Source organism: Erithacus rubecula (genome assembly GCF_903797595.1).
Source record: "Erithacus rubecula genome assembly, chromosome: 6".
Taxonomy (NCBI): domain Eukaryota; kingdom Metazoa; phylum Chordata; class Aves; order Passeriformes; family Muscicapidae; genus Erithacus; species Erithacus rubecula.
The window spans coordinates 26,925,980-26,947,964 of record NC_136688.1 but is presented as its reverse complement, the minus strand read 5'-3'; the positions used below and the strand labels follow the sequence as shown (position 1 = coordinate 26,947,964).

The 21,985-nt window shown below is 36.7% G+C and overlaps 1 protein-coding gene across 8 annotated transcripts in view; it reads left to right on the top strand.

The window, feature by feature from the left end:
* SIPA1L1 (signal induced proliferation associated 1 like 1) overlaps positions 1 to 21,985 on the top strand; it is a 198,056-nt gene that overhangs the window by 133,948 nt on the left and 42,123 nt on the right. For all 8 annotated transcript variants that reach the window (XM_079309827.1, XM_079309822.1, XM_079309824.1 and 5 more), the window contains 6 exons: positions 2,442 to 2,572; positions 3,182 to 3,370; positions 8,730 to 8,904; positions 16,034 to 16,137; positions 17,274 to 17,431; positions 21,007 to 21,583. In XM_079309827.1, coding sequence (XP_079165953.1) covers positions 2,442 to 2,572; positions 3,182 to 3,370; positions 8,730 to 8,904; positions 16,034 to 16,137; positions 17,274 to 17,431; positions 21,007 to 21,583 — 1,334 coding nt within the window. The remainder of the gene's footprint in view (positions 1 to 2,441; positions 2,573 to 3,181; positions 3,371 to 8,729; positions 8,905 to 16,033; positions 16,138 to 17,273; positions 17,432 to 21,006; positions 21,584 to 21,985) is intronic.

Here is a 21,985-nt window from a genome sequence, read left to right as displayed (position 1 = left end):
TTGCACACTACTTCATGCATTTTTCCAAAGCAAGAAGAGCAAATGAAAAAGCTTGATCAAATGTCACAGAACTGTATGTTTTCTGTGTATGTTTATGCAGTTTCAAACATTCCTCTTGCCACCCTTCTTAAATGTGTTTTCAAGATGTAGAATAAATTCTCCTGAGAAAATTCTCTATCTGAATTGGAGGCTAGAGTGGTTGCAGAGTACACAAGTTTTACCATCTGTGTGGCTATCAATACAGAAAATTAATGAATTGTTTGGATCCTTCTAATATGTTTGACCACCATATCTCTAAGTTTTTCTATTTTATAAAAGGAAAGACTTATCACTGTTTTTAAGTCACCAAACAGTTTAGTGTGGAGATGGCCAAGTTATCTCAGTTTTGGAAGCTGTGTAATACGCTGATTCAAAAATTAATCTAACTTTCTCCAACACTGTGCTGCTTCTGAATTCACTTTGTCTGCCACAAACTGGTGAGCTATAAACATCCTGGAAAAAAAGGCCAAGCTACTTATTGCAGGAGGAAGGCAGGCTAGAGTGCTAGTAAGATAATTAGTTAGAAATTTTGAACGACAGAACATCTCTGGCATTTACAGGGTTCATATCTGTGGACTGTGAAAACATAATTAGGGTTATAAAGATAACCTAATTTATTAGTAACTTCCCCACTCATAGTTCAGCCATCCAAAATTTAATGACAACAGTTTCACAACATTCCACATGATATTAGAAGAGTTTTGAATTTTAATTACCTTTGTTTAGAGTATTGGCTTTTCATGACTTGCAGAGGAATTTGGTAGAAAGCAAGTCTTTTAATGCTGTGAGCATGTTTCTTTTATGTCTTGCATGCTCTGAAATCTTAAACAGAAAACATTGAGTGAAGGATAATAAAATACCAGACACTGAGGACTTGAATAGAGCCCCCAAGGGCTTCAAGTGCTGGACAGCTGTGTGAAAGCACTTAGTATGTTGGAGGGAGATTTTTGTAAGGACCAATAAGTTTTAAAACAATTGCAGTAAAAAATGGGACTCTTTGACAATACTATTAATTGTAAAAATTATTGCATTCACTTTAGATGGAGTGTATTTCAATGTCTATTATCTTTAAAGATGCAATTCTTGATGATGATGTTAAAATATTTTACTTTTTATCTCTATAGTAGAATAGATCATATTAGACTGCTTCTAAAGTTCTTATTTAAAAACTCTGGTTGGTTTAAGAATAACAAGTAATCTACATAGGCAATATGATTACATTTCTTGTCAGGACAGCTGTCTCTCTTTTTTATTCCACTGAATTTCACTTTTCTTTGAGTTGGTGAATATTCACGTGGTTTTAACTTTCTATTCTTGTGCACATACAAAATTCATTCATATTTGCAGCTTATGGAAAATGATGATGTGGGACTTATTTTCTTGTACAATGCTTGACTCCTATTTTTTTACTTTTCTCTTAAATTTTCTTTTAGGGAATGTATTTTTAAATTATTACTTAAGATATGGGCAGCTTTGTTTATATGTTGCTGCATTAATGGTGATATACCTCTGTCATCAGTCAAGATCGTTTGTAATACTCAAAAGGTTCCACAGAATAGCCTTCAACACCAATCTCAAATTGTTGAGCTTTGATTTTTGTAAATGTGCTTTTCTAACTTTTTTTTTCCATGTAAAGCTTGACTTTACATGTCTGTAGTTAGATGGATATAAAAACGTGTTTCAAAGAATCTGCTGTTCATATAGGGAGTGATTTCACCAATCTTGGATTCTCCTCTCTGCTGCCTTCCCCAGTAGACTGGTTTTCAACTGCACTCTTAGCACTTTAAGGGTGGTTGAACACTTCACTGTTAAATATTTATGCTAGTCATTTTACTCTCATGCTTTATTTTTCTGTGGTACTGTGATTTGATATTTTTACTGTGAACAAGCCTTTAACTTCTTTTTCAGCTTCATCAATTTTTTCCATTTTAGAATTGAGTAATGTGTATGGAAAAAGCAAAAAACAGTCAAAAATAATTTACATCATTTGCTAAGTACAGTTGTTTGACATTTCTATTTTAACATAGGTTGTTGAGTTTCCCACTTGGTGCATTTGACTTCCTCCTTTTTATTATTAAGGGGGGAAATTGGTTGTACTTATTTAGTTCAATGTGAATGAAACAGATGGCAATATAAAAGCTGATATAAGAGGTGTATCTTGTTTTGGGCATATTTAAGCAGAGATGCCATGTTGAATTCCAGCCTTTTTGTGTAAAAGAAGCTCATGAGGGAAGTGAAGCACAAGAATGACATCCTGGGACCACTTGAAGACATGCTCTTATTGACTTCATGGAGCTGGCACTTTACTTTCAGTGTAATAATCAAGCATGAAAATACAGTTGAGTGTAAGAAGTAAGACTTTTTTTTTTTTTTTTTTTTTTTTTTGTCCCCTCATATACAAGAACACTGGAACTATTTTGGGGCAGATGAGAACCTGGGTCCAGTAGCTGTGAGTATAAGAAGAGAGAAGCCAGAGGAAATCAAAGAAAATGGACCTCAGTACAACTACCGGATCATATTCAGAACCAGTGAGGTAAGCAGTTCAGGGGGGTAGTACAAGAAACTAGAAGTGAGCAGGCCAAAACCAGGTGGAATATGTGGGGTTTATGTGCTTTTTAGCATGGATAATAGATTTCTGTATAATCCATTAACCTCCTGGCAGAATTATTCTGCATGTCTATCTGTCACAAAATATGTATGAGTTCTATTCCATAACATCCAGTAAAGAGGTAATGCTGAAGGTTGTTTTGGTTAAATCTTGAGAAACTTACAGGAGCTATATTAGCTAGAGGCAAGCAAAGAGGAAAGAAATTGCTTTTTTCACTCTTATATGTGGCATTAGGTAGACCTGAGAAATGTACTTCTTTTTTTTTAATGCTCTATAGTATAGAAATACTATACTAATACTAATTTTTCCAGGTAGTAGTTTCCTGTAAAATTCAAATTAATAAATTGCTGGAAATAGTCTGATTACTGTTATCAGTGAGTGACATTTTGTGTATCAGAGTTGGTCTCATGCTAACAGAAATGTCCTTGATCTCTACCGAGAATTGGAAAAATAATCTGTTTAGTTCCGCTGCTATTGCTAGTCAATGTCAGTGCATAATTCAATGTATGTGCTGTTTTTCTTTTGTATGCATAGCTCATGACATTAAGAGGCTCTGTGCTGGAAGATGCTATCCCTTCTACTGCAAAGCATTGCACAGCCAGGGGACTTCCCCTAAAAGAAGTGCTGGAGTATGTGGTTCCAGAGCTGAATATCCATTGCCTGAGGCTGGCCTTCAACACTCCAAAAGTCACAGAACAACTTATGAAGCTTGATGAGCAAGGGGTAAGTGCAGAGTTACAGAATTAAAGAAATTATCTTAATCTGTCAGATTATTGCCATGAGTTGCAAAATGAGCTTTTAGCTTTAGATGATTAGAGTCAGTGTCGAAATGCCTCATTTCAATTAAAACTTGTATTCTGTAGATAGAGTTATGTTGCATTTATTTCCCCCAAATTCTGCAAAATATTTGGGATATATGAAATCAAATTCATTTCTCTAGTTAGCCTAAAGTTCTAGATTAATGTTATGGCAGTTGTTAATTTAAATTTCCTTTAAAAGAGACTATATTGTTGTTTTTCAAAGACTGTGGGGAGGAAGGAGTTCTGTTTTTCTTATTGCTATTATACTAAGAAGAGATGTCCCCCATGGTGCTAAAAGTTTTGTTTAACACTGCATTGGCTAAACCATGACCAGGGTGCTGCTTGTTTTGTAAAGTCTTCTGTAAAGCCTTGGGCATGGTTCCCCACAACATCCTTCTCTCTGAATTGGAGAGAGATGGATTTGATGAGTGGACTGTTAGATGGATAAGGAATTGGTTGGATGGTTGCATCCAGAGGGTAATGGTCAATAGCCCAGAGTCACAGTGGACATCAGGGACAAGTGGTGTATCTCAGATCCATAGTGGGACTTCATCTGTGTCATTAATGAAGATATTAAGGGATTGAGTGTACCCTCAGGAAATTAGGATGTTGAGTGGTGCAATTTCCATGCCTGAATGATGGGATTCCATCCAGAGGGACGTAGACAAGCTCAAGATGTGGCTCCATGGGAATCTCTTGAGGGTTAAAATGACCAAAGGCAAGGTCCTGCACCTGGATGCTGCACCTCTGGTATTCACATTGAACAGCTGGAGATCAGCCCTGCCAAGGATGGAGCAGTGCTGGTGCATGAGAGGCAGCGTGCACTGCCAGCCTGGAGAGCCAAGTGTGTCCTGGGCTGCATCCAGAGCAGCGTGGGCAGCAGGGCAGGGAGGGGACTCTGCCCCTCTGCTCTGCTCTGTGAGACCCACCTGCAGGGCTGCATCAGCTCTGGGGTCTGCAGCAGAAAGGACAAGGACCTGCTGGAGTGAGTCTAGGGGATGGCCCCAAGATGATGAGAGGGACAGAGCATCTCTGCTGTGAGGAGAGGCTGAGAGAACTGGGATTGTTCATTCTGAAAAAGAGTGGCTTGGGGTGACCTTGCAGTACCTGAAGGGAGCCTGCAAGAAAGGAGAGGGACTTTTTACAAGAGCATGGAGTGACAGAAAAGGGAGAATAACTTCAAACTGAAAGAGTAGATTTAGAGTAGATAATAGGAGGAAGTTCTTTGCTATGAGGATGATGAGGCACTAGAACAGGTTTCCAGAGAAGCTGTGGATGCCCCATCCCTGGAGGTGTTCAAGCCCAGCTTGAATGGTGTTCTGAGTAGCTTGGCCTAGTGAGAGGTGTCCCTGCCTGTGGCAGGAGAATTGAAGCTGGATTAACTTCAAAGTCACCTTCCAAACCAAGTCACTCTGTGATTCCATGACATCTTCAAAACTGTGAGGTTAAATTATCCTTAGTTCATATCTTATATGTGAAGCTCCCATAGTATGGCTTTCTAATACTTAAACTTTTGAAAACCATTAAGGGCGAGTGATAGTTAAATTCTTATTATCTGCATCAAAGTATTTTCTGTTTTTGTGGTAATGAAACAGTTTGACACTTCTAGCTGAAAACGATAAGTACACTCTGTACTAATTAGAAGCTGCATTTTTTTCAATTCTAAGCTAACAAAAATTGGGTAGCAGCTGCTCTACTAATTAAGTACACAGAATGTTGATCACTTCTTCTTGCTGAGTGTCACACTGTTTCATTACAGCATGAACAGGTGCCTGTTTGATATAGCAGATAAAATGTTTTGTAAATTTAAGAGTTAAGATTATAAAGTCACCTTACACTGACTTCACCCAGGAGTCCTTTCACTGAGCCAAGTTTCATTAGAATAAAATGTCTTTTTTATATTTGAATGAGGTCTTAAAGCAGTTGCTTGTTTTCATAAATAAGAATTTACACGTCTTTATTTAAATTTATCTGCCTTTAGCTTTAAGACTTCTAATATTTTTCTCTGCTACATCTTAAAAGTCATTTTGGTGTGAGATTTTTTTTCCAGCAAAGGTTTTTGTATGCAGTGATTATATCATCTGTTGGTCTTGTTTATGATAAACTAAACAGATTGCACTTTTCAAGTCTTTCACTGCAACATATTTTCTCTGCATTTCATATCACTCTTGTGGCTGAGCTCTGTCTCTTCTACTCTTCCAATATCTGCATATGTCATTCAGTGTTAGAATGGGAATATTTTTCTTGCCCTAGTTTTGTTCTGGTGGTGTATGTGAAAGTTGCTCATTCCTTACTTCCTCTTAGATTGCTAGAGCAGTAACATCTGCTGTTCGTACATATGGTCCACATTGCTTGTCACCTAGCTGTTCTTTTATTGGATTTATTAAAATGCCTTCATTTGAGTGGCTCTGTGTTAAACAGCAATCCAGCCACTTCCTAGGGCTGCACTAGCTTCTTTGCTAATCACTGTCTACTAATCTTTGTCTTGAATGCAGAGCTCGTGGTAGGTTACTCTAAGTTTGCTTCCAAATATGATTTTAAAATTTGCATATTAGGGCAATTACTGATTTATTTCAGTTGAAGCTAATCTTTATGGCAATTCCTCATTCACAGAAATATTGTGAAATGTCACTTGGTTCTTAATATAATTCCCTGTTCATAATATTAACTTGCTGACTGGTTAAATCCAAGATATACTTTCTGCTGCCTTGACTGGGTGCTAGATAAATACTTTTAAGTGCACTTTTCTCACATATGAATATGTAAATAATTTCAGATTATTAAAATGAAGATGCTACTTTAGTAGTTTTACCACAACAGAATTTATGGTTCAACTTTTTTTAGCTTTTTCTTGTAATTAATGAACTTCTAAGGTCTATAGGTTTAATAATGGGGGCTGCATGCCTTTCTCCAGATCTGCTCTTTTTGATTCAGAAATGCCAACTTGTGTTGTCCTTAAGGAAACTTTTTTTTCTAAAATTAGCAAATCTAAGAACACAGCTAGAAGGCATATCATGTTTTTTGCATAGTCCTTGTTTAGTTTCTTAGGCTGACATTTTCAAAGCAATAAAGCATGGTTGTTTGCTTACTCATTGGTGCTGCAGATCCCATTTATAATTTGCCCTTGAAAATACTTGCTTCGCTTCAAGTTGAAGCTTAAATAGTGCAAGTGTGCTTCATGAGAATAGTCTTCTTTGTCCTAATTTCTTTGAGTGAAATTACTAGAAGCTCTTTGCAGTTAGCAGTACAGCTGAGGTGTTGTGGTTCCATGGGGCACTTGCATCCATCCTATTCATGTAGGGCTAGAAAAGGCACATCTGGGCAGCAGATGTCTGAATGGTCCAAGACAGGACCTGCTGCTGGTGATCCAGAAAGTGATGGCAGTTGCTGTGGCAGGAACAGTGGCAGTGCCACCTCTCACCACCCATCCTTGCTCCCCTCCTCTCTCCTCCCCCACCACATGTCAGCAGGAGCACTGGAATAGATTGCCAAACCGGGCATGTCCTATCCCTGAAAGTCTTAAAAGTCAGGTTGGATGTGGATTTGAGCAACCTGTTCTAGTAAAGTGTCCCTGCTGCCCATGTCAGGACTTTGGGAACTAGATAATCCTTAAGGTCCTTTCCAACCCAAACCATTTCATGATTTTGTGCTGTACTTGAGTCATAAGAATTTTGAACATGTTTAGAAGACTCAAATCAGTGTGCCAGATGATAAAATAAGGGCTATTTTGTAGTGGGGAAAAAAGCAGCAGCCTAGAACTGTGACTTATTCTATATAATGACTTCTTCAGCAGGTGTAAACAAGCCAGGTTATCTTTACTCTTCTTTTTCCCTCCTGGTTTTCCTGCTGCTAATACTTTATCCTCATCATCATTCATCCTTGGTAGTAAAGGAAGAATACAGTAAAGTAGCAATTTTCAGAGTTTTTAAATTTTCAATTTATTTTCTTTTGAGACAGAGTAGGACCACTTCTGAGGGCATTTAAATTATCCCAGCATAAATATAATAGGTTAAAATTAGTGAATTTCAGTTTCAATATGTGTCCACATCATCCTAGCAAGTTTAAAATCCTTTGTTTCATGTATTGGGATAGAATCTTCTGAGACCAAATTACAGTATATTCAGATAACTTTGCTTCCAGTGCCCTTGCAAATAAGTGTTTTCTCTTCTCACTAACCTGTAGCCCAGACTTGTAAATCTCATGCCAGTTGTGATAGATTTTCTTACTATTTCATTCTGGCATACGTGGCTGGTGTTTATTTGAAAAAGAGCCTCTGCAAAAATTTGTGTGGGAGGAAAGATTATTTGCCAGGCAATAAGGATGTATTTCTATCAGATGAATTACATGCATAAACTCCAAGGCTCTCCCTTACCCTCCTTCAGAGTTCTTGCCTGTGAAACTGGTTTTGGAGAGAGCAGTAAATGGCTATGGGTGCTGCTGTCTTCCCTTCTGTAACTTGTCTATCTGTAGTCCAGATGTAAATGATGCCAGTGTACTCCTATTTTGTGTGTGTATCAATTTGGAATTGGTAGAAACACGTTGATTTGAAGAACCACAATTGTGGTTGGGTAAAAAATTGCTTTATTTGCGTCTTCAGCTTCTGCTGTGTTAGAAACATCAACTGCCAAATTAGAGGGGAAAGGGAAATAAAATGCAAAAGTGTATTTGAAGATCTATGGTGGTAAATAGTACCTTCAAGGTATGACCAGCATTTTTCAATTTAATTGGTTTTTAGTTAGTATCATCATGTTTCAGTCAGAGAGGACCAACTGAATGTCAGGGAGTCTTTCCTCACTGCTAACAGATGAATGTGCTAACAGGTGAATAATTTCTATCTTCTCTTTGAAATGAGAGTTCATTTTGTCACTTGTTTAAGAAACAAGCACGTGATGTGCTCTATCCTTCTGTGTGGAAGGCTCAGCATAGGATGGCAGCCATGGTACCAGCCTGAGTGAGAGTCAGGTTCCTGCCATTGCTCAGCCAGCACTTCCCATGTGGCTCAGTGTTAGACATTCACTTGCAAGCTGCAGTGCTTTCCTCCTGGAAATAAACAACATTCATGTTGGTTTCACTTCAGAAAGCATTTTGACATATTGAGATTAAATAAAGGCAGTTATAATAGAAAAGAATGAGAGTATTTGGAACTAGACTAACTTTGAAATTAGACTGCATATTAGGTATTTTTTTGTTTGTGAATTATGGGTGTATGAAAATGTGGCAAGTGCATTCAGTGCTTCATCACTTGGTATACATGTGAAATTGTAATCTTTTTCCTTTTACAGTTAAGTTACCAGCTTAAAGTGGGTATCATGTACTGCAAGGCTGGGCAGAGCACAGAAGAGGAAATGTATAATAATGAATCAGCAGGCCCAGCCTTTGAGGAGTTTCTTCAGCTCTTGGGAGAGCGAGTTCGACTCAAGGGATTTGACAAATATCGTGCTCAGCTAGATACAAAAAGTAAGACATTTTCATTCTTTTTTTCCCACCCTTAAGTGAACAAAATGCTTGATATGGTTGCTAATTGCCTTTTTGAAGAGAGTTCTTAAAAATAACATCTTTGCTGTAGGAAGGCAGTTGCTTAATATAAGTTGATTAAAAAAGCAGAGCACGTGTGTAATTTAACTGTACTCATACAGTCTCTCAACTGTGATGATAATTGGATTTTTGTACTGATTTGGTATAAAATTATCAATGAAGCTACAACAAGAAACCAGTAATTATGGAACAATTACTGGTATTGCAAATCTATCATCAGTGGATTGTATTAAGGCCAATCATAATACAGCTGGCATGTCCTTTTTTTTACGTAATGCACTTATAGACTATCTCCAAAATGTTTTGTGAACCCGTCTATGTCACTCCACCTTGAAAAGTTGATGTACTGCTTTTCTGATGTCTGTTGCATGCAGTTTTTCTTCTAGGCAGTTTTGTCTTAGTCATCCTGGCAAATATATTCCTCCCTCTGTGCTTTTTCTTTTTTGAGTTATGGAAATTAAACTGGATTTGGCAGCTATATTATCAGCTCTAAATGTAAAACATATTGCAACAAAATGCAGTGGTAAGATGATCTTGGGTGACTGTAACTATAAAAGAAACTCCCTGCATTTGGAATCAGTCACGTGAAGTACCTGTTTATCAGCTAGCACATGCTGCATTCAGTTTGTAGATCTTTTTAAATTGCTTGAGGAAATTTTGTCTTGTATTCTTTTGCTTAGAGTACTGGAGCTAGCCAGTTCCTATGGAGATCTTTTGCTCACTTTTAGCAAAGGAAATGAGATAAGGAGTTTGATTCATGAAAGCTGAAAAACGTTCATCAGCTTTAGCGCAGCAGAAGCTGTGGTCTTGTCATGGTCTCCTGGAACAAATAGAGTACCTTACTGTGCTTTAATGCTCCATCATTCTATATTCTGTCCTTAATTCCTGCAGCAGTTGTGTTGCCATCTCCTCAGGCTATTCTTGACCAGTCTGATCCTCAGTCCTCAGAGGGTTCTAAAGCCTCCTTTGGTTTTAAACCTAAGATGATATCTGTTCTGTGCATATTTAACATCAAGCCTGCCTTTTTTTTTTAAACTTGGAATGCTTATATTCCCTCTGTAGTTCCTCCCTTGAGAGCATTTCATAAACACATAGAATGTGTTTATGTTCATAAGCATGTTGAATTGGAAGGGGCTGAAATATCATCTCATGTCAAACCTCCAGCCATGGGCAGGGACACATTCCACTAGAGCAGGTTGCTGAGAGATCCATTCAACCTCGCCTTGAACACTTCCAGGGATGGAGCATCCACAGATTCTCTGGGTGACATGTTCCAGTGCCTCACCACTCTCACAGTAAAGAGTTTCTTCTCAATATCTAATATAAACTTTCCCTTCTTCAGTTTAAAATCATCCCCCCTTGTCCTATTGCTCAATGTCCTTGGGAAAGGTCCTTCACCAGCTCTCTTGTAGGAAATATGTATAACTCTCAAGGTGAGTTTTCCTTCTGCACAGCTCTGAACTGTCATTTTATTGGTTATAAAGAGAAGCTAGGTCAAAAATCAAATGGATATGGAAAACAGAGAAAACATTTATTTAGCTTCTGGTTTTATATTGTGACTTTGTTACTTTCGATTGTTAAAACAAGTTCCTTTCTTTCCTTTCTTCTGGGTTAGTTACAGTGTGAAAAAAAGGAAAATAAACCTATTTTGATGTCGTTGCACACACACTGGTTTCTAGCATGTGTACTGCTGTATGATTGAGTTGATTCATCTGCTCAGAGATACCCAAGTAGGCTGTAAATGTCTTCTAAGTACTTGTTTTGTGTTTTCTTCTGAACAGCAGAATATTTCAGAGATGTTCTGAAATCCTTGTTGTTGTTTCTGACTCAAGGAGAGAGTTTTGTCAGGCTTTATGTACCACAGTCTAGCACCTGTTGAATGGAATCTTTAGGTTGACTGAATCTCTCTTGGTTTTGAGAGTTATTTTCTTATAAAGAAGGTTTCTCCTCCATGTTGAGAGCTGGCATCTTTTTTCGCATTGCCCAGTAGACCCACAAAGCTCCATTCTGTATCTAAATATACAAAAAGTTTTAATGTGAACACTTCAGTATGATCCTAGAGGACAGGAAATCCTCTCAATGAAGGATTTCCTGCATTTTCTTTCAGTCAAGATCTGCAGCATCACATATGTGGAACCTCATCAGCCAGAACTGCTTAGGAATTCTTTAAGTTGTCTCAAATCTTAAAGGTTAGATTGCCTGCAGGATTACTGAGAAAACCACATGACTATGTGTGAGCATGCACAAGTTCTTAATGAGTGGGTTTAAACAGCAGCAAATGTGAGCAATGGCAGCAAACATTTCTAATTGATCTTGATGGTGGTGTGTTCTCCTTTCTGTCAGTGTGCAAAGCACAGATGGAAATACTGAAAGAGAAGGTGCTTTGGATAGCTGCACTTGGAAACACTTCAACTACATTCTACACAGGAAATGGGGAAGAAAAGCCACTTTGTGATAGGGGAAATTGTAAAGACCAGAGATTGTCACAAGAGCTGCATCTCAGGTGTGGAGAATGCCTGGCTAATACTCTGCTCTTCACACAATATATTTTTGATAGCTGCCCTAAATAATCAGTTGGTCCTTTTGCCTTGGCCTTAACACAGAGACCTGCAAAGGATAGGGTTGTGGTTTTCTACTGTGACTTAGGTTTATAGTTAATTTTTGAAACAACTAGGAAGTGAGCTTCTCCATCTTCCAGCCCTGTGCTCTTCTGTTGCTAGAGAGCTCTGTCTTGAAATAGTTCTTGCAGTTTCACTACTCAGGAAATTTTCCTGCACAAGAATTCTGTTCAGTGGCAGCACAGTTGATTGCAAAGATGTGCTTAAAAACAAATGTCTGTTCATTGACTTGTCAGAAAGGTCAGCCCTATGTAGGCTACTTTGCTAGTATCTGTACCTTTGACATTGCTATGCAAGCTGTGGAAAGCAGTTGCATGATGTGAGACATGGAAGGATTTTTCTCTGCATGGAGATGAGCTGATTTGTATATGTACTCTGGAAATATTCACAATATTTTTAATTTATGCAAATTTAGAACAGTAAAGTTGCTCTAGCAAAAGGCAATTTCAGAACAGTTTATCTTAGCAATGTTTAGAGTTAGGGTCCTAATTAGTAAGTGTTCATAACAGAGCCAATTCCTTAGAAGGAGGAATCTCATGCATCCTATTAACTGAAAGCTTATTTAAGTGTATTGGATCCTTCAAGGGCTTTAGCTTTGGATCTCTGCCAGTACCACTGTAAAAAAGAGATGCTACTTTTCAAGTTTTGTTTGTTTATTTCTAGAATTACCAGAGGGGAAACAGTCTATCTCCTGGCAGTCTGCAGACTTTGGATAGGAAATAGAGCTTGAAAATGTCACCTATCCCACAGTGACTAGGAAGCTTATGGACATCACTTTAAAGTAATAAACATCACAGTGATTTTTCAAATTATAACTTCCATCATTTTACTTTTTATTTTACAGTTGTAATGCATGCTTTATTTCCCTCCCCCTCACTTAGTCTTGTTTCTCAATATTTTAAATTGGTAAGTGGGATCAGCTTGATGATGCTGGGCCTAGTAACAAGGATTGTGTGCCCAGCAGAGTGGTAGTGTGATTAATGTGGGAAATAAGGGAAGTTAGTTAATTTGAGTTGGGAATTTTATGATTTATCAATTTGATAGGATTATAAGCTAAGCTAATAATGGTAGGTTTCTGTACTAGATGTTTATATACTGCATGATTTTCTGATTAAGACATAAAAAGAATATGAAACTTTAAGCTATTAAGTAGATAAAATCTAGAGAATGAATGACTTTGAATTGACATTTCATTTAGAGGTTGTCAAGAAGCCCCAGTGTTTGTAATGAAATAATACAGATAGATTACCTTCTTGAATTGCACTATATGACATCTTTCCAACCTTGTGGAAATAATGATAGACTTATTCTTGGGTCTGAGACTTTTCTTGAGAGACCAACAAATCTTAAGATGTTGAGTTGCCTAAGAAGCAGAAATGGAGATGGAGGAAAGCCCATCTGCATTTCTCTCTGTTTGTGTTACACGTATACTTTTGAATGGTGCAAAATAAAGATTCTGTTCTTGTTTCTGTGTGAAAACAACTTCGGTATTATAGAAGTTGATCATGAGTGCTTGATCTAATCCTTGTGTATGACAGAAGAGCTATCCTTGTGTAGACAGCTGCTGACAAAGCAAAGATAGAGGGGAATAACATTCATTTCTGAAAATATTTGTTCTCATCCTTTTATTGTGAGCTCTTCTGCAGTTTGTAGTAATGGCTGTCCTGCCTTATCAGGGTAATTTACTTTTCATTCTCCTACAATTCCTTGGGATGTTTTTCTTGGAAACAGGGTGTCAGATTTTCTACTCCTAATGGTTTTGGAGAGTTTTCTAGCACAGAGGTTAAACTCCTGTAGAAGCAGGCTGACAAAGTCCTGTGGATTCAGTCAGCAGTATGCTGGTGGTGTCAGCCACGGTTTTGAGCACTATTGGTGTTAGGAAAAAAAAACAATTTCAAATGGGAGTCTGTTAATCCTTGTGAATATAGCTGAGAATCATTGGAGGGACAGACAACTTAAGGTGGATATTTAGAGATGACTAACAATGGAAGGGAAAAAGGATCAGCTACTCATCTAAGTAGCCAGATCCAGTAATGGGGCAAGGCTGGGAAAGCATCATGAATAGCTATGCCATAAACTGCTGGCCAGAGGGGATGTCTTCAGTGTAAAAAGGTGCTAATGAATTTGAAGATCCCTCAGTCCTCTGTTAAATAGAAGGAAATTAAAATAGATTGCAGTACTGGCTTGCAGTTTTGACCTTGAAATGATGGATGTTGTTCCAGTACACAGTCTTGGATTTTATTGCAATAGCTGTGATTTGATTTAAAGCAAATGCCTGCAATTATGGTGGTGTACTTCAGGAAAAATATTATGAACTTCAAAAAAGCTGAATGGTGAAAGAGATGTACAGTCTGCAGTGTGTATGGACTTCTGTTGGTAGTTCAATTTGAATAAACTGTAAAGTGCTTTGAAATAACTGGAACTATTAAATGTGTCACTTGGATTGTAGCCTGATTATTTAGTTTGCAGAATCAGTGCTGTTCTCAGAAAACATTTTTCTGCCTAAAATTAAATCTGCCAGGAAAGTTGAAAGTTTGGCTTAAATATGTAGGTGTTCTAGAATGTTTTTTTTGTCAGAATTGCTTTACTCTATTCCCCCAATACCTTTTGAGACCCTTCCCCTCCTTTGGGGCCTGCCTTTCCGTGCCTCACTTCCCTATCTTTTTGCACCTGCTCCTCCCCCTTTCTAATGATTTGTAGTATTTTTGTATGCTCTGTTTCTAAAAGATGATGTACAAATCAGACTATTTACAGTTCAACAGATAAAGATGTTATGAAGTTGCATTAATGTTTAGGTGACTTTTAGGTATATCTGCCTCCTTGGGTGTGCACTGCAGTGATCAGGCAGAGGACAGAGGCTGCTGTGAACACAGTGCAAGATGAAATGATCCCCTTTCAGCTGTCCTGCTGCTCTAATTAGCATAATAATAAAAATAAAGTAATTAGCATATTTAAGATTATTATTAGATTATTAAATATTAATGTTTAGATTGTAGGAATCTTTTCTTTCTAATTCCCTTTTTATTATAGATATGTGATTTGGAAGTGTAAAATTCAATGTGGCTGTAATATAGAAAACTTCCAATTTCATTTTACAGATCATTTTGTGTTTGATTTTTTATTATTCTGAATCTGTCAGGGAACAAGCTTCTCAAAGTTTATACTCAAAATCTGGGTAAATAAACTGTATATTTGTTACTGTAAATGCATCACAGTTGTCGAATCTGTTCTCTTCCTAGTAACATGATCTCTCTGCTAATGAAAATGCCAAGATACTGTTTTCAACAGCTTTTTAAAATACATTGTTATAAATAGCTGGGATTATATAATTTAGTAGCATGTTTATATAACTTCAAATAGCCAGAATGCTTTTTGCCATATATAAAGCTAGTTATTTTTCAAATTGTGTTTGAAAGCAGGCTTTTTGCACTGCAGACAGAAGTTGTGTTTAATAGAATATACTCACTATTTTATCTTTAAATGTGTTACTGCTTAAATTAATGGCACATTTTTCATGGTCACTTTTTAGAGTGAAATAAAGTGAAAACAAGTTCACAGTTTGTCTGCAGTCAAGTGTTGTTTTCAACCAACACTTGGTAAATTGAGTAATATCCCCCTCTTCTTTTTTCTTTCTAAACTTCATAATCCTATTTTTGATAATTTTCTCTCCACGTGGAAGTCTCTCTGTCCACACTTAATTATTTCTGTGGCCTGTTTCTGGGTCTCTTCTCTTTCTTCTGTAACTTTTTAAAATAGGGTAGCCAGAACTCAAAACAGGTGAGATTACCTTAAATTAATATACCAGCATCATAATGTCATTTTTGTGGGGTTTTTCCATCATCAGTTATAAGCATGCTGGCATCCTGTTTGGGGTTTTGACTGCTCCTGTCCATAAAGCAGCTGCTCGAGTGAAGGTGCTAACTGATTTCATTACAGCTAATTTCAGATCCTGATGTTTATGCATAAGAGAACTCATCCTGTTCTTACTGTGGGTTATAGGCCCTTTGCTGTTTAATTATGTATGAGATCATGGTATTAATTTTCAATATCCATCTGCTTTTCTGATGTCTTTTTCACATTCCTTACAGTTCAATTTCATCCTGAGATATTGGGTGATGCCTGAAAATTACCACAGGCTTTGTTATCCCTTTTCATGCTTACATAGGCTTTCTTCAGGGTCTTCTGGTATAAATTCCCTATTCCTAAGAAGATTTTGTCTGGGAAAAGTATGCAAAAGTGCACAGGCTGTCTTTATTGTGACACTTGCTTTGGCAGGTGAACAAACTGAGTAAGTTCTTACTTGCTGATATTTCAGCTAGCATTGAGGATGAATAAAAATTGTCTTGACTGATGGTTTTTTTTTCCATAATAATGAAACTTGGGGTTTTTGAACTGTTTTTAATAATACTTTATTTTGTCTTCTTTAACTGCAGCTGATTCAACAGGTACTCACTCTCTTTATACAACATACAAGGACTATGAAATCATGTTCCATGTTTCTACTATGTTGCCATATACTCCAAACAACAAGCAACAGGTAAGATGGGCTCTGAAGTATTTGAACTATTGAGTATTTATAAAAACTTTAATTTATTACTAGCAAAAAACCACTTAAGGAATGAAAAGTAAAGGTGGCTGTCTCTGTGTCAGGGAGATGAGCAAAGCAGATGATTGTAGGTACATTGTAGATTTTTCTCCATTGGACTGTTTTCTATTAATTGTGCATTACTCTGATGTAAATAGTATGCAGTAATGTCAGTAGCACATGTCAGAAGGACCACAGTGTACCTGATGACTTTAAATGATTTTAACCTTTTTGCAACTAAGTCAATTTCCCATTAAGGATTCCATTCAGCAAATTGTAATATGCACTGAGATGGTCCAGAACACTTCATAACAGTACATGATCAAAATCCTTTTGTCAAGATCCTTTATTTTCCCCTTTTTAAAAAAACTGTATTATACTATTTAGGCTGAGCTGCTTTGTTACACTGAATCTTGTTAATTTTTTTTTTCACATTTGTGTCTGGTTTTGTTAAACACTAAGCCATATTGTTGTGTTTGATGTATATGCATTTTATTCTAGAAATGGTGCTTTGTACTTCTACAGATAAAACAGATTTTTGTTTTACAATGAGATAACATAGAATTCTTTTTAGTTTGCTTTTGTACACTAAATGTTCTACTACTCTATAACTCACCTTCTCTTGTACTTTAGTTTTGTATTTACTGCAAGAAGCCTACCAGAAAATTATTTAGAGCATATCTTAAGGACAATGACAACTTATTTACAACTTTAAATAGAACCTGCCACTGGCTTGAAAAAATGTGTGAAATGGGTATTGTTTTCCTGCTTTCATGTATCACTGATTACTCTTGGTACTCACAGGATTTGTTTTTCCCCTTTGTTTAGCTTAAAATTTTCCCTTGTAAGTTCACCCTTTATGCTACATGTAGAAATGAAATTATTATGAGAACAACCATGCCTGAAATTTATTAGATGAACTTGTTGAACTGGTACTTGTTATATAACCCTCAATTGTTTGTTTCCAGCTTGAAGTATCACCTGAGGAAAGAAAATGAGCAATAGTAGTTTATAATAATGAGAAATAAATAATTGGAAATTTGCAAAAAGCCTGGTTTAACCTTTTGTTTTTCCCCCCCTCGTTCAAGCTTCTGAGAAAACGACATATTGGAAATGATATTGTGACAATAGTTTTCCAGGAGCCTGGAGCACAACCATTCAGCCCAAAGAACATTCGGTCCCACTTCCAGCACGTCTTTGTCATTGTGAGAGTGCACGGCCCCTGCACTGACAGCGTGTGCTACAGGTAGCTATTGCTGCAGTCACTGGGAACAGGGAATTTGAGTGCCAAGCCAGCTGTCACTCTTCTCCTAAGTTCTCAGTAGAGGAATTTAATGAAATATGAGGGTCTAGGAGGTTTTGAGTCATGTGAATTTAGAACTCTTTTAAAAAGTAAATAGACACGCACATATATAGATGAAACACACCCAGTGAGGAAACTGCTGCTGTCAGGAGTGAGTACACACACACACAAATGTGCACATACACTTGCATATCAAGCACTTGGAAATTATTTTAGAATTGCCTTCTCACTTTCTTTTTATTCTCTTCATAAGGGGAATGCTGGGAGAATATTTTTGCATTGATAGAAATAGAACAAAGGAAAAAGAACCTCTCAAATTATTTGCTTAGATAATTTGGTCATCTGAGTTTATGCTCCATTTTTGAAATTAAGACAGTTAAAAAGTTTGACTTAGCCTTTCAGGAAGAAGCTAAGCTCTCTGAAATAGCTTCATTTCTTCTCTCATTTCAGTCCAACAAAGAAATTACAGAGAATTTATGCAGCAAAAAATAAAGTTGTAATTTGGCCTTAAAGTCAGTGTGATTAAAATAGAAAATGGTAATTGATATTAACATGTAATAAAGAATTGCAAGATGATATTCCTGTTAGTATAATTTTTAAACTAAATTGCAAGCATATAGAAATAATGTATTTTAGTTACCCTTCTTTTTACTATCAGTGAATGCTCTTACCTTTGTTATAGACTGAATTCCTTAAGTACTTTCATTTTGAAATGTTGACTGACCTCAAAAAACTTCTATAAAGCATTCTCATTTAAAATACAAAATGTCAGAGAAGTGGATTTAGAGCATGTATCTTGAAATGAGGTAGCCTTACAATTAACGTGTTTTTGCTGAAATATAAATATTCACTTAAGTATTTTATTAAGGCAAGTGCTTATTTAGAGGAAAATCTAAGATTGCTGTGTATGAGTTGGTGTATTCATTTTTTTTTTGAGTACATATAAAAGTTTTTGGTAGAGTTCACAGTGCATCTCTGAAATTGATGCTCAACTTTGTACACGTGTTAACTTTCCTGGACTAAGAATGCTTGTGTTAATACACTTTCTCATGCACCTTATTGAAAAATTCAACTGTTGCATAATTTATGCGAACACAGCTTGTTCTTACACTCTTAGGCATGTGTTTCAGGTCTTACCCTGTACAGAAAATTATTTTGAAGCAAAGAGAATGTTGGAAATGCATCCACAAGGGCTGCAGATGCATCTTCCACTTTAATTGCTTGTTACAATGTAGATCTGCTTTTGGCTGTTACTTTAAGTAATGTAACTGCATATAGTGCCTCCTTTTAGAAGGCATAGGAAAGATTGATACTTGCTAAATTGTAATAAATTCAAGTATCTGAGGGTTCTTTTTTTGACATTCAGACTCCTGAATCACCTCATTTTTCAAGTGTTTTCAACTACAAGAGCTAGAACTTCATTGGTTGCTTAATAGGAATTTTGGCTTTAGTGATGGTAGAGGCTTAAATTTTAAAGGGAGGGGAAATGGGTATGCAAAATAGGCTGGGAGAGTGTCACTGTTCATTTTGATACATAAGGCCACCAGAACACTGTATGTTCTCTTTACTGCCTTTAAGATTTAAATACTTTTTTTCCTGTCTTTTCAGTGCAAACACTTGATTTAAATTTGTAGAAATCTATTATGAAAAGTTTTTCTAGGAAACTTTTCAAAGAAAGTTTGACCTCTTTTTCACTGAATTTTTGGAACAGTTGTATGGATTCATAATTCTAGACAAAACAGGAAACCATATAGCATAAAAATGTACTGGAATTTATATTTTAAAACTACATAAAAGGATAAAATCAAGCACTGTCTTGGCCAGTCATTCTCCCTCCCAACTAAGATAAACAATATTTCAAAAGTCTGGCATCTCTGAGCATTGCTTGCTTTTTAAAACTTTTCTAGCATGTGTTAAAGATTGAATTCTTATCCCTGGGATTCATGACACTGAAAACTGAACCAAACAAAATCTTACTGGTAGTTTCTGGTAGGTTTTCATTGCATCCAATAATTGTGTTTAATCCTTAGGCTTCCATTTCTTAATAACAGACCCTTCAGGACCACTAAATATGAGTCAGATAGTTGCTTCATGAGCACCCCCTATTGCATACTTTGAGATATACTGGCATACATTTGGAGGAAATATGACAGTAATGACATCTTTCAATATCAGTTGCCAGAAAATATTAGAAAACAAACAAATAAAAACAACACAAGGAAGAAACCACCCCAAACAATTCAGAACAGCAAAAGCAAAACAAACAAACAAACCTCACTACCATTCAAAACCAGAAGATGCAATTGTAGATTGGGGATTTTTTTTATTTTGATTTTTGCTGTTTCTGTATGCCTCCTCAAAAGATTTACTCTGAAATCTTAGTTGCTCAGATTTTTGGGGGAAATTTTCTCTCATTATGTTTAAGAACTCAGATAAAATCAAAATGTGAAAATGGCCAATGTTCTAAGTGAAACACCACATACTTTTCTAATGTGATCAAGTTTTATCCTCTCCTTCTTTATTTCCATTACCATGGTATCTTGGCCAAAGTTAGTTAATGCTTTTTCAGATCTATTTAGAGATATGTGGTAAATCCTGTTTGAACTGTTGGAACATTTCTTGTCACAAAACTATCGAAGTAGAGTTTCAGTCTCTTAGAATAGTTTGCCAAGTGAACGATACTGGATTAGAATGTCAAGTCTCCAGTGGTTACAAACAACTCTCATCTGATTTATATCAAAACAGAATTGAGAACAGCTAAGCTGGTCCCTGTTGCCTCAAGCAATCTTATTGTCAGTCTATCACTTGGTACAGGAACTAAAAGGAAGAGTTGAAAAAGAACTTATGTGTTCCTACTGTGTATCTCTGAACTTCTCAGAAGTTTTTTACTTCTGGTATTTTTGGAGTTGTCCTTCTATCACTGGCATGCAATATCAGCTAGTGAGATGTTGTACAGAAATGTAAAACAGTAGTGTGATGTATATATGCATTCAGTCAGCAGATGATCTTCTTGGAACTGTCCTTGTGAGATGACTTCATTGCCTTTATCTTTTTAATGTACTCATTTAATCTGTATTTCTGGTGTTGATCATACACTTGGCACTGCTTTCAGATGAACCTTTCAGCATTAAGTAGCTACATTCTAAGCTAGCCTTTCTAATAGTGTGAGTTAGAGATTTTCTTTTTATACCAAAACCAAAAAAAATCTGAACTGCCATACATAAGTGATTACTTTTTTAAAAAAAAACAAACAACAAACCCTACAGATTTATACTTGAAGCTCTTTTTAAGCTGTGGTACTGGGAATGACTCAAAAATGACTATATGCAAAAAAGTGGCTTTCTGTTTATACAGTAGGGGGGCATAACCTCCACACTGGCAACATTAATATGTAAATTTAGACATATTGCTGAGGAAAGAAAAGAAAAATTGAGATAATGTATTGTCTGTAAGCAAAAATGCCTGAATTTACCCTAGAGTGAAAGATTGTTTCTTCCTTATTCTTTTATTTCATCTAGTGTTGCTGTGACAAGATCCAGAGATGTACCATCCTTTGGCCCACCTATTCCAAAAGGTGTGACATTTCCTAAATCAAATGTGTTCAGGGACTTCTTACTAGCCAAAGTCATTAATGCAGAGAATGCTGCTCATAAATCAGAAAAGTTCCGCGCGATGGCCACCAGGACCCGGCAAGAGTACTTGAAAGACTTGGCAGAGAAGAATGTCACCAATACACCCATTGACCCTTCTGGCAAGTTTCCCTTCATCTCACTTGCTTCAAAAAAGAAGGAAAAGTCCAAACCTTATCAAGGAGCAGAGATCTATAGTTCTGGTGCTATTGTATGGAGTGTCCATGCAAAAGACTACAGCAAGGGTATGGAAATAGACTGTCTCCTAGGCATCTCTAATGAGTTTGTAGTCCTCATTGAACAGGACACAAAAAGCGTCGTGTTCAATTGCTCCTGTCGAGATGTGATAGGGTGGACTTCAACTGACACAAATATCAAAATATTCTATGAGAGAGGTGAATGTGTTTCTTTGGAGAGCTTCATCAGCAACATCGATGACATCAAGGAGATCGTCAAAAGGCTGGAGGTTAGAATGTGTTCTCTTGTTTGGTTCCCCTTCTTTGCTTTCTCTTCTCACCCCTCAGCCATGTAAAGTTTCAATTCAAATAATACATGGGATTCCTAAACCTACTCGAATTGTTTATCATGAAATTTCTAAGGACTTCCCTGCTTCCGTTTCTCAAAACTGAATATTGCTGTCACTTTTATGAGATATCAACTAGTGTGTGACAACTAGTGTGTGTGTGTGTATGTGAAAAATGTATTCATATATTAAAACGATCAGGTCCTTCACATGCATAAGTTGCTCTCACATAACAAGTACAAAAGTGTCACATTATTTATTCTGCTTCTTTTCCTTCCCTTTCTTTGTTTTATAGGCTTGCTGTATCTTGTTTCAAATGAATCTGCAATATCTTTGAGACTGACT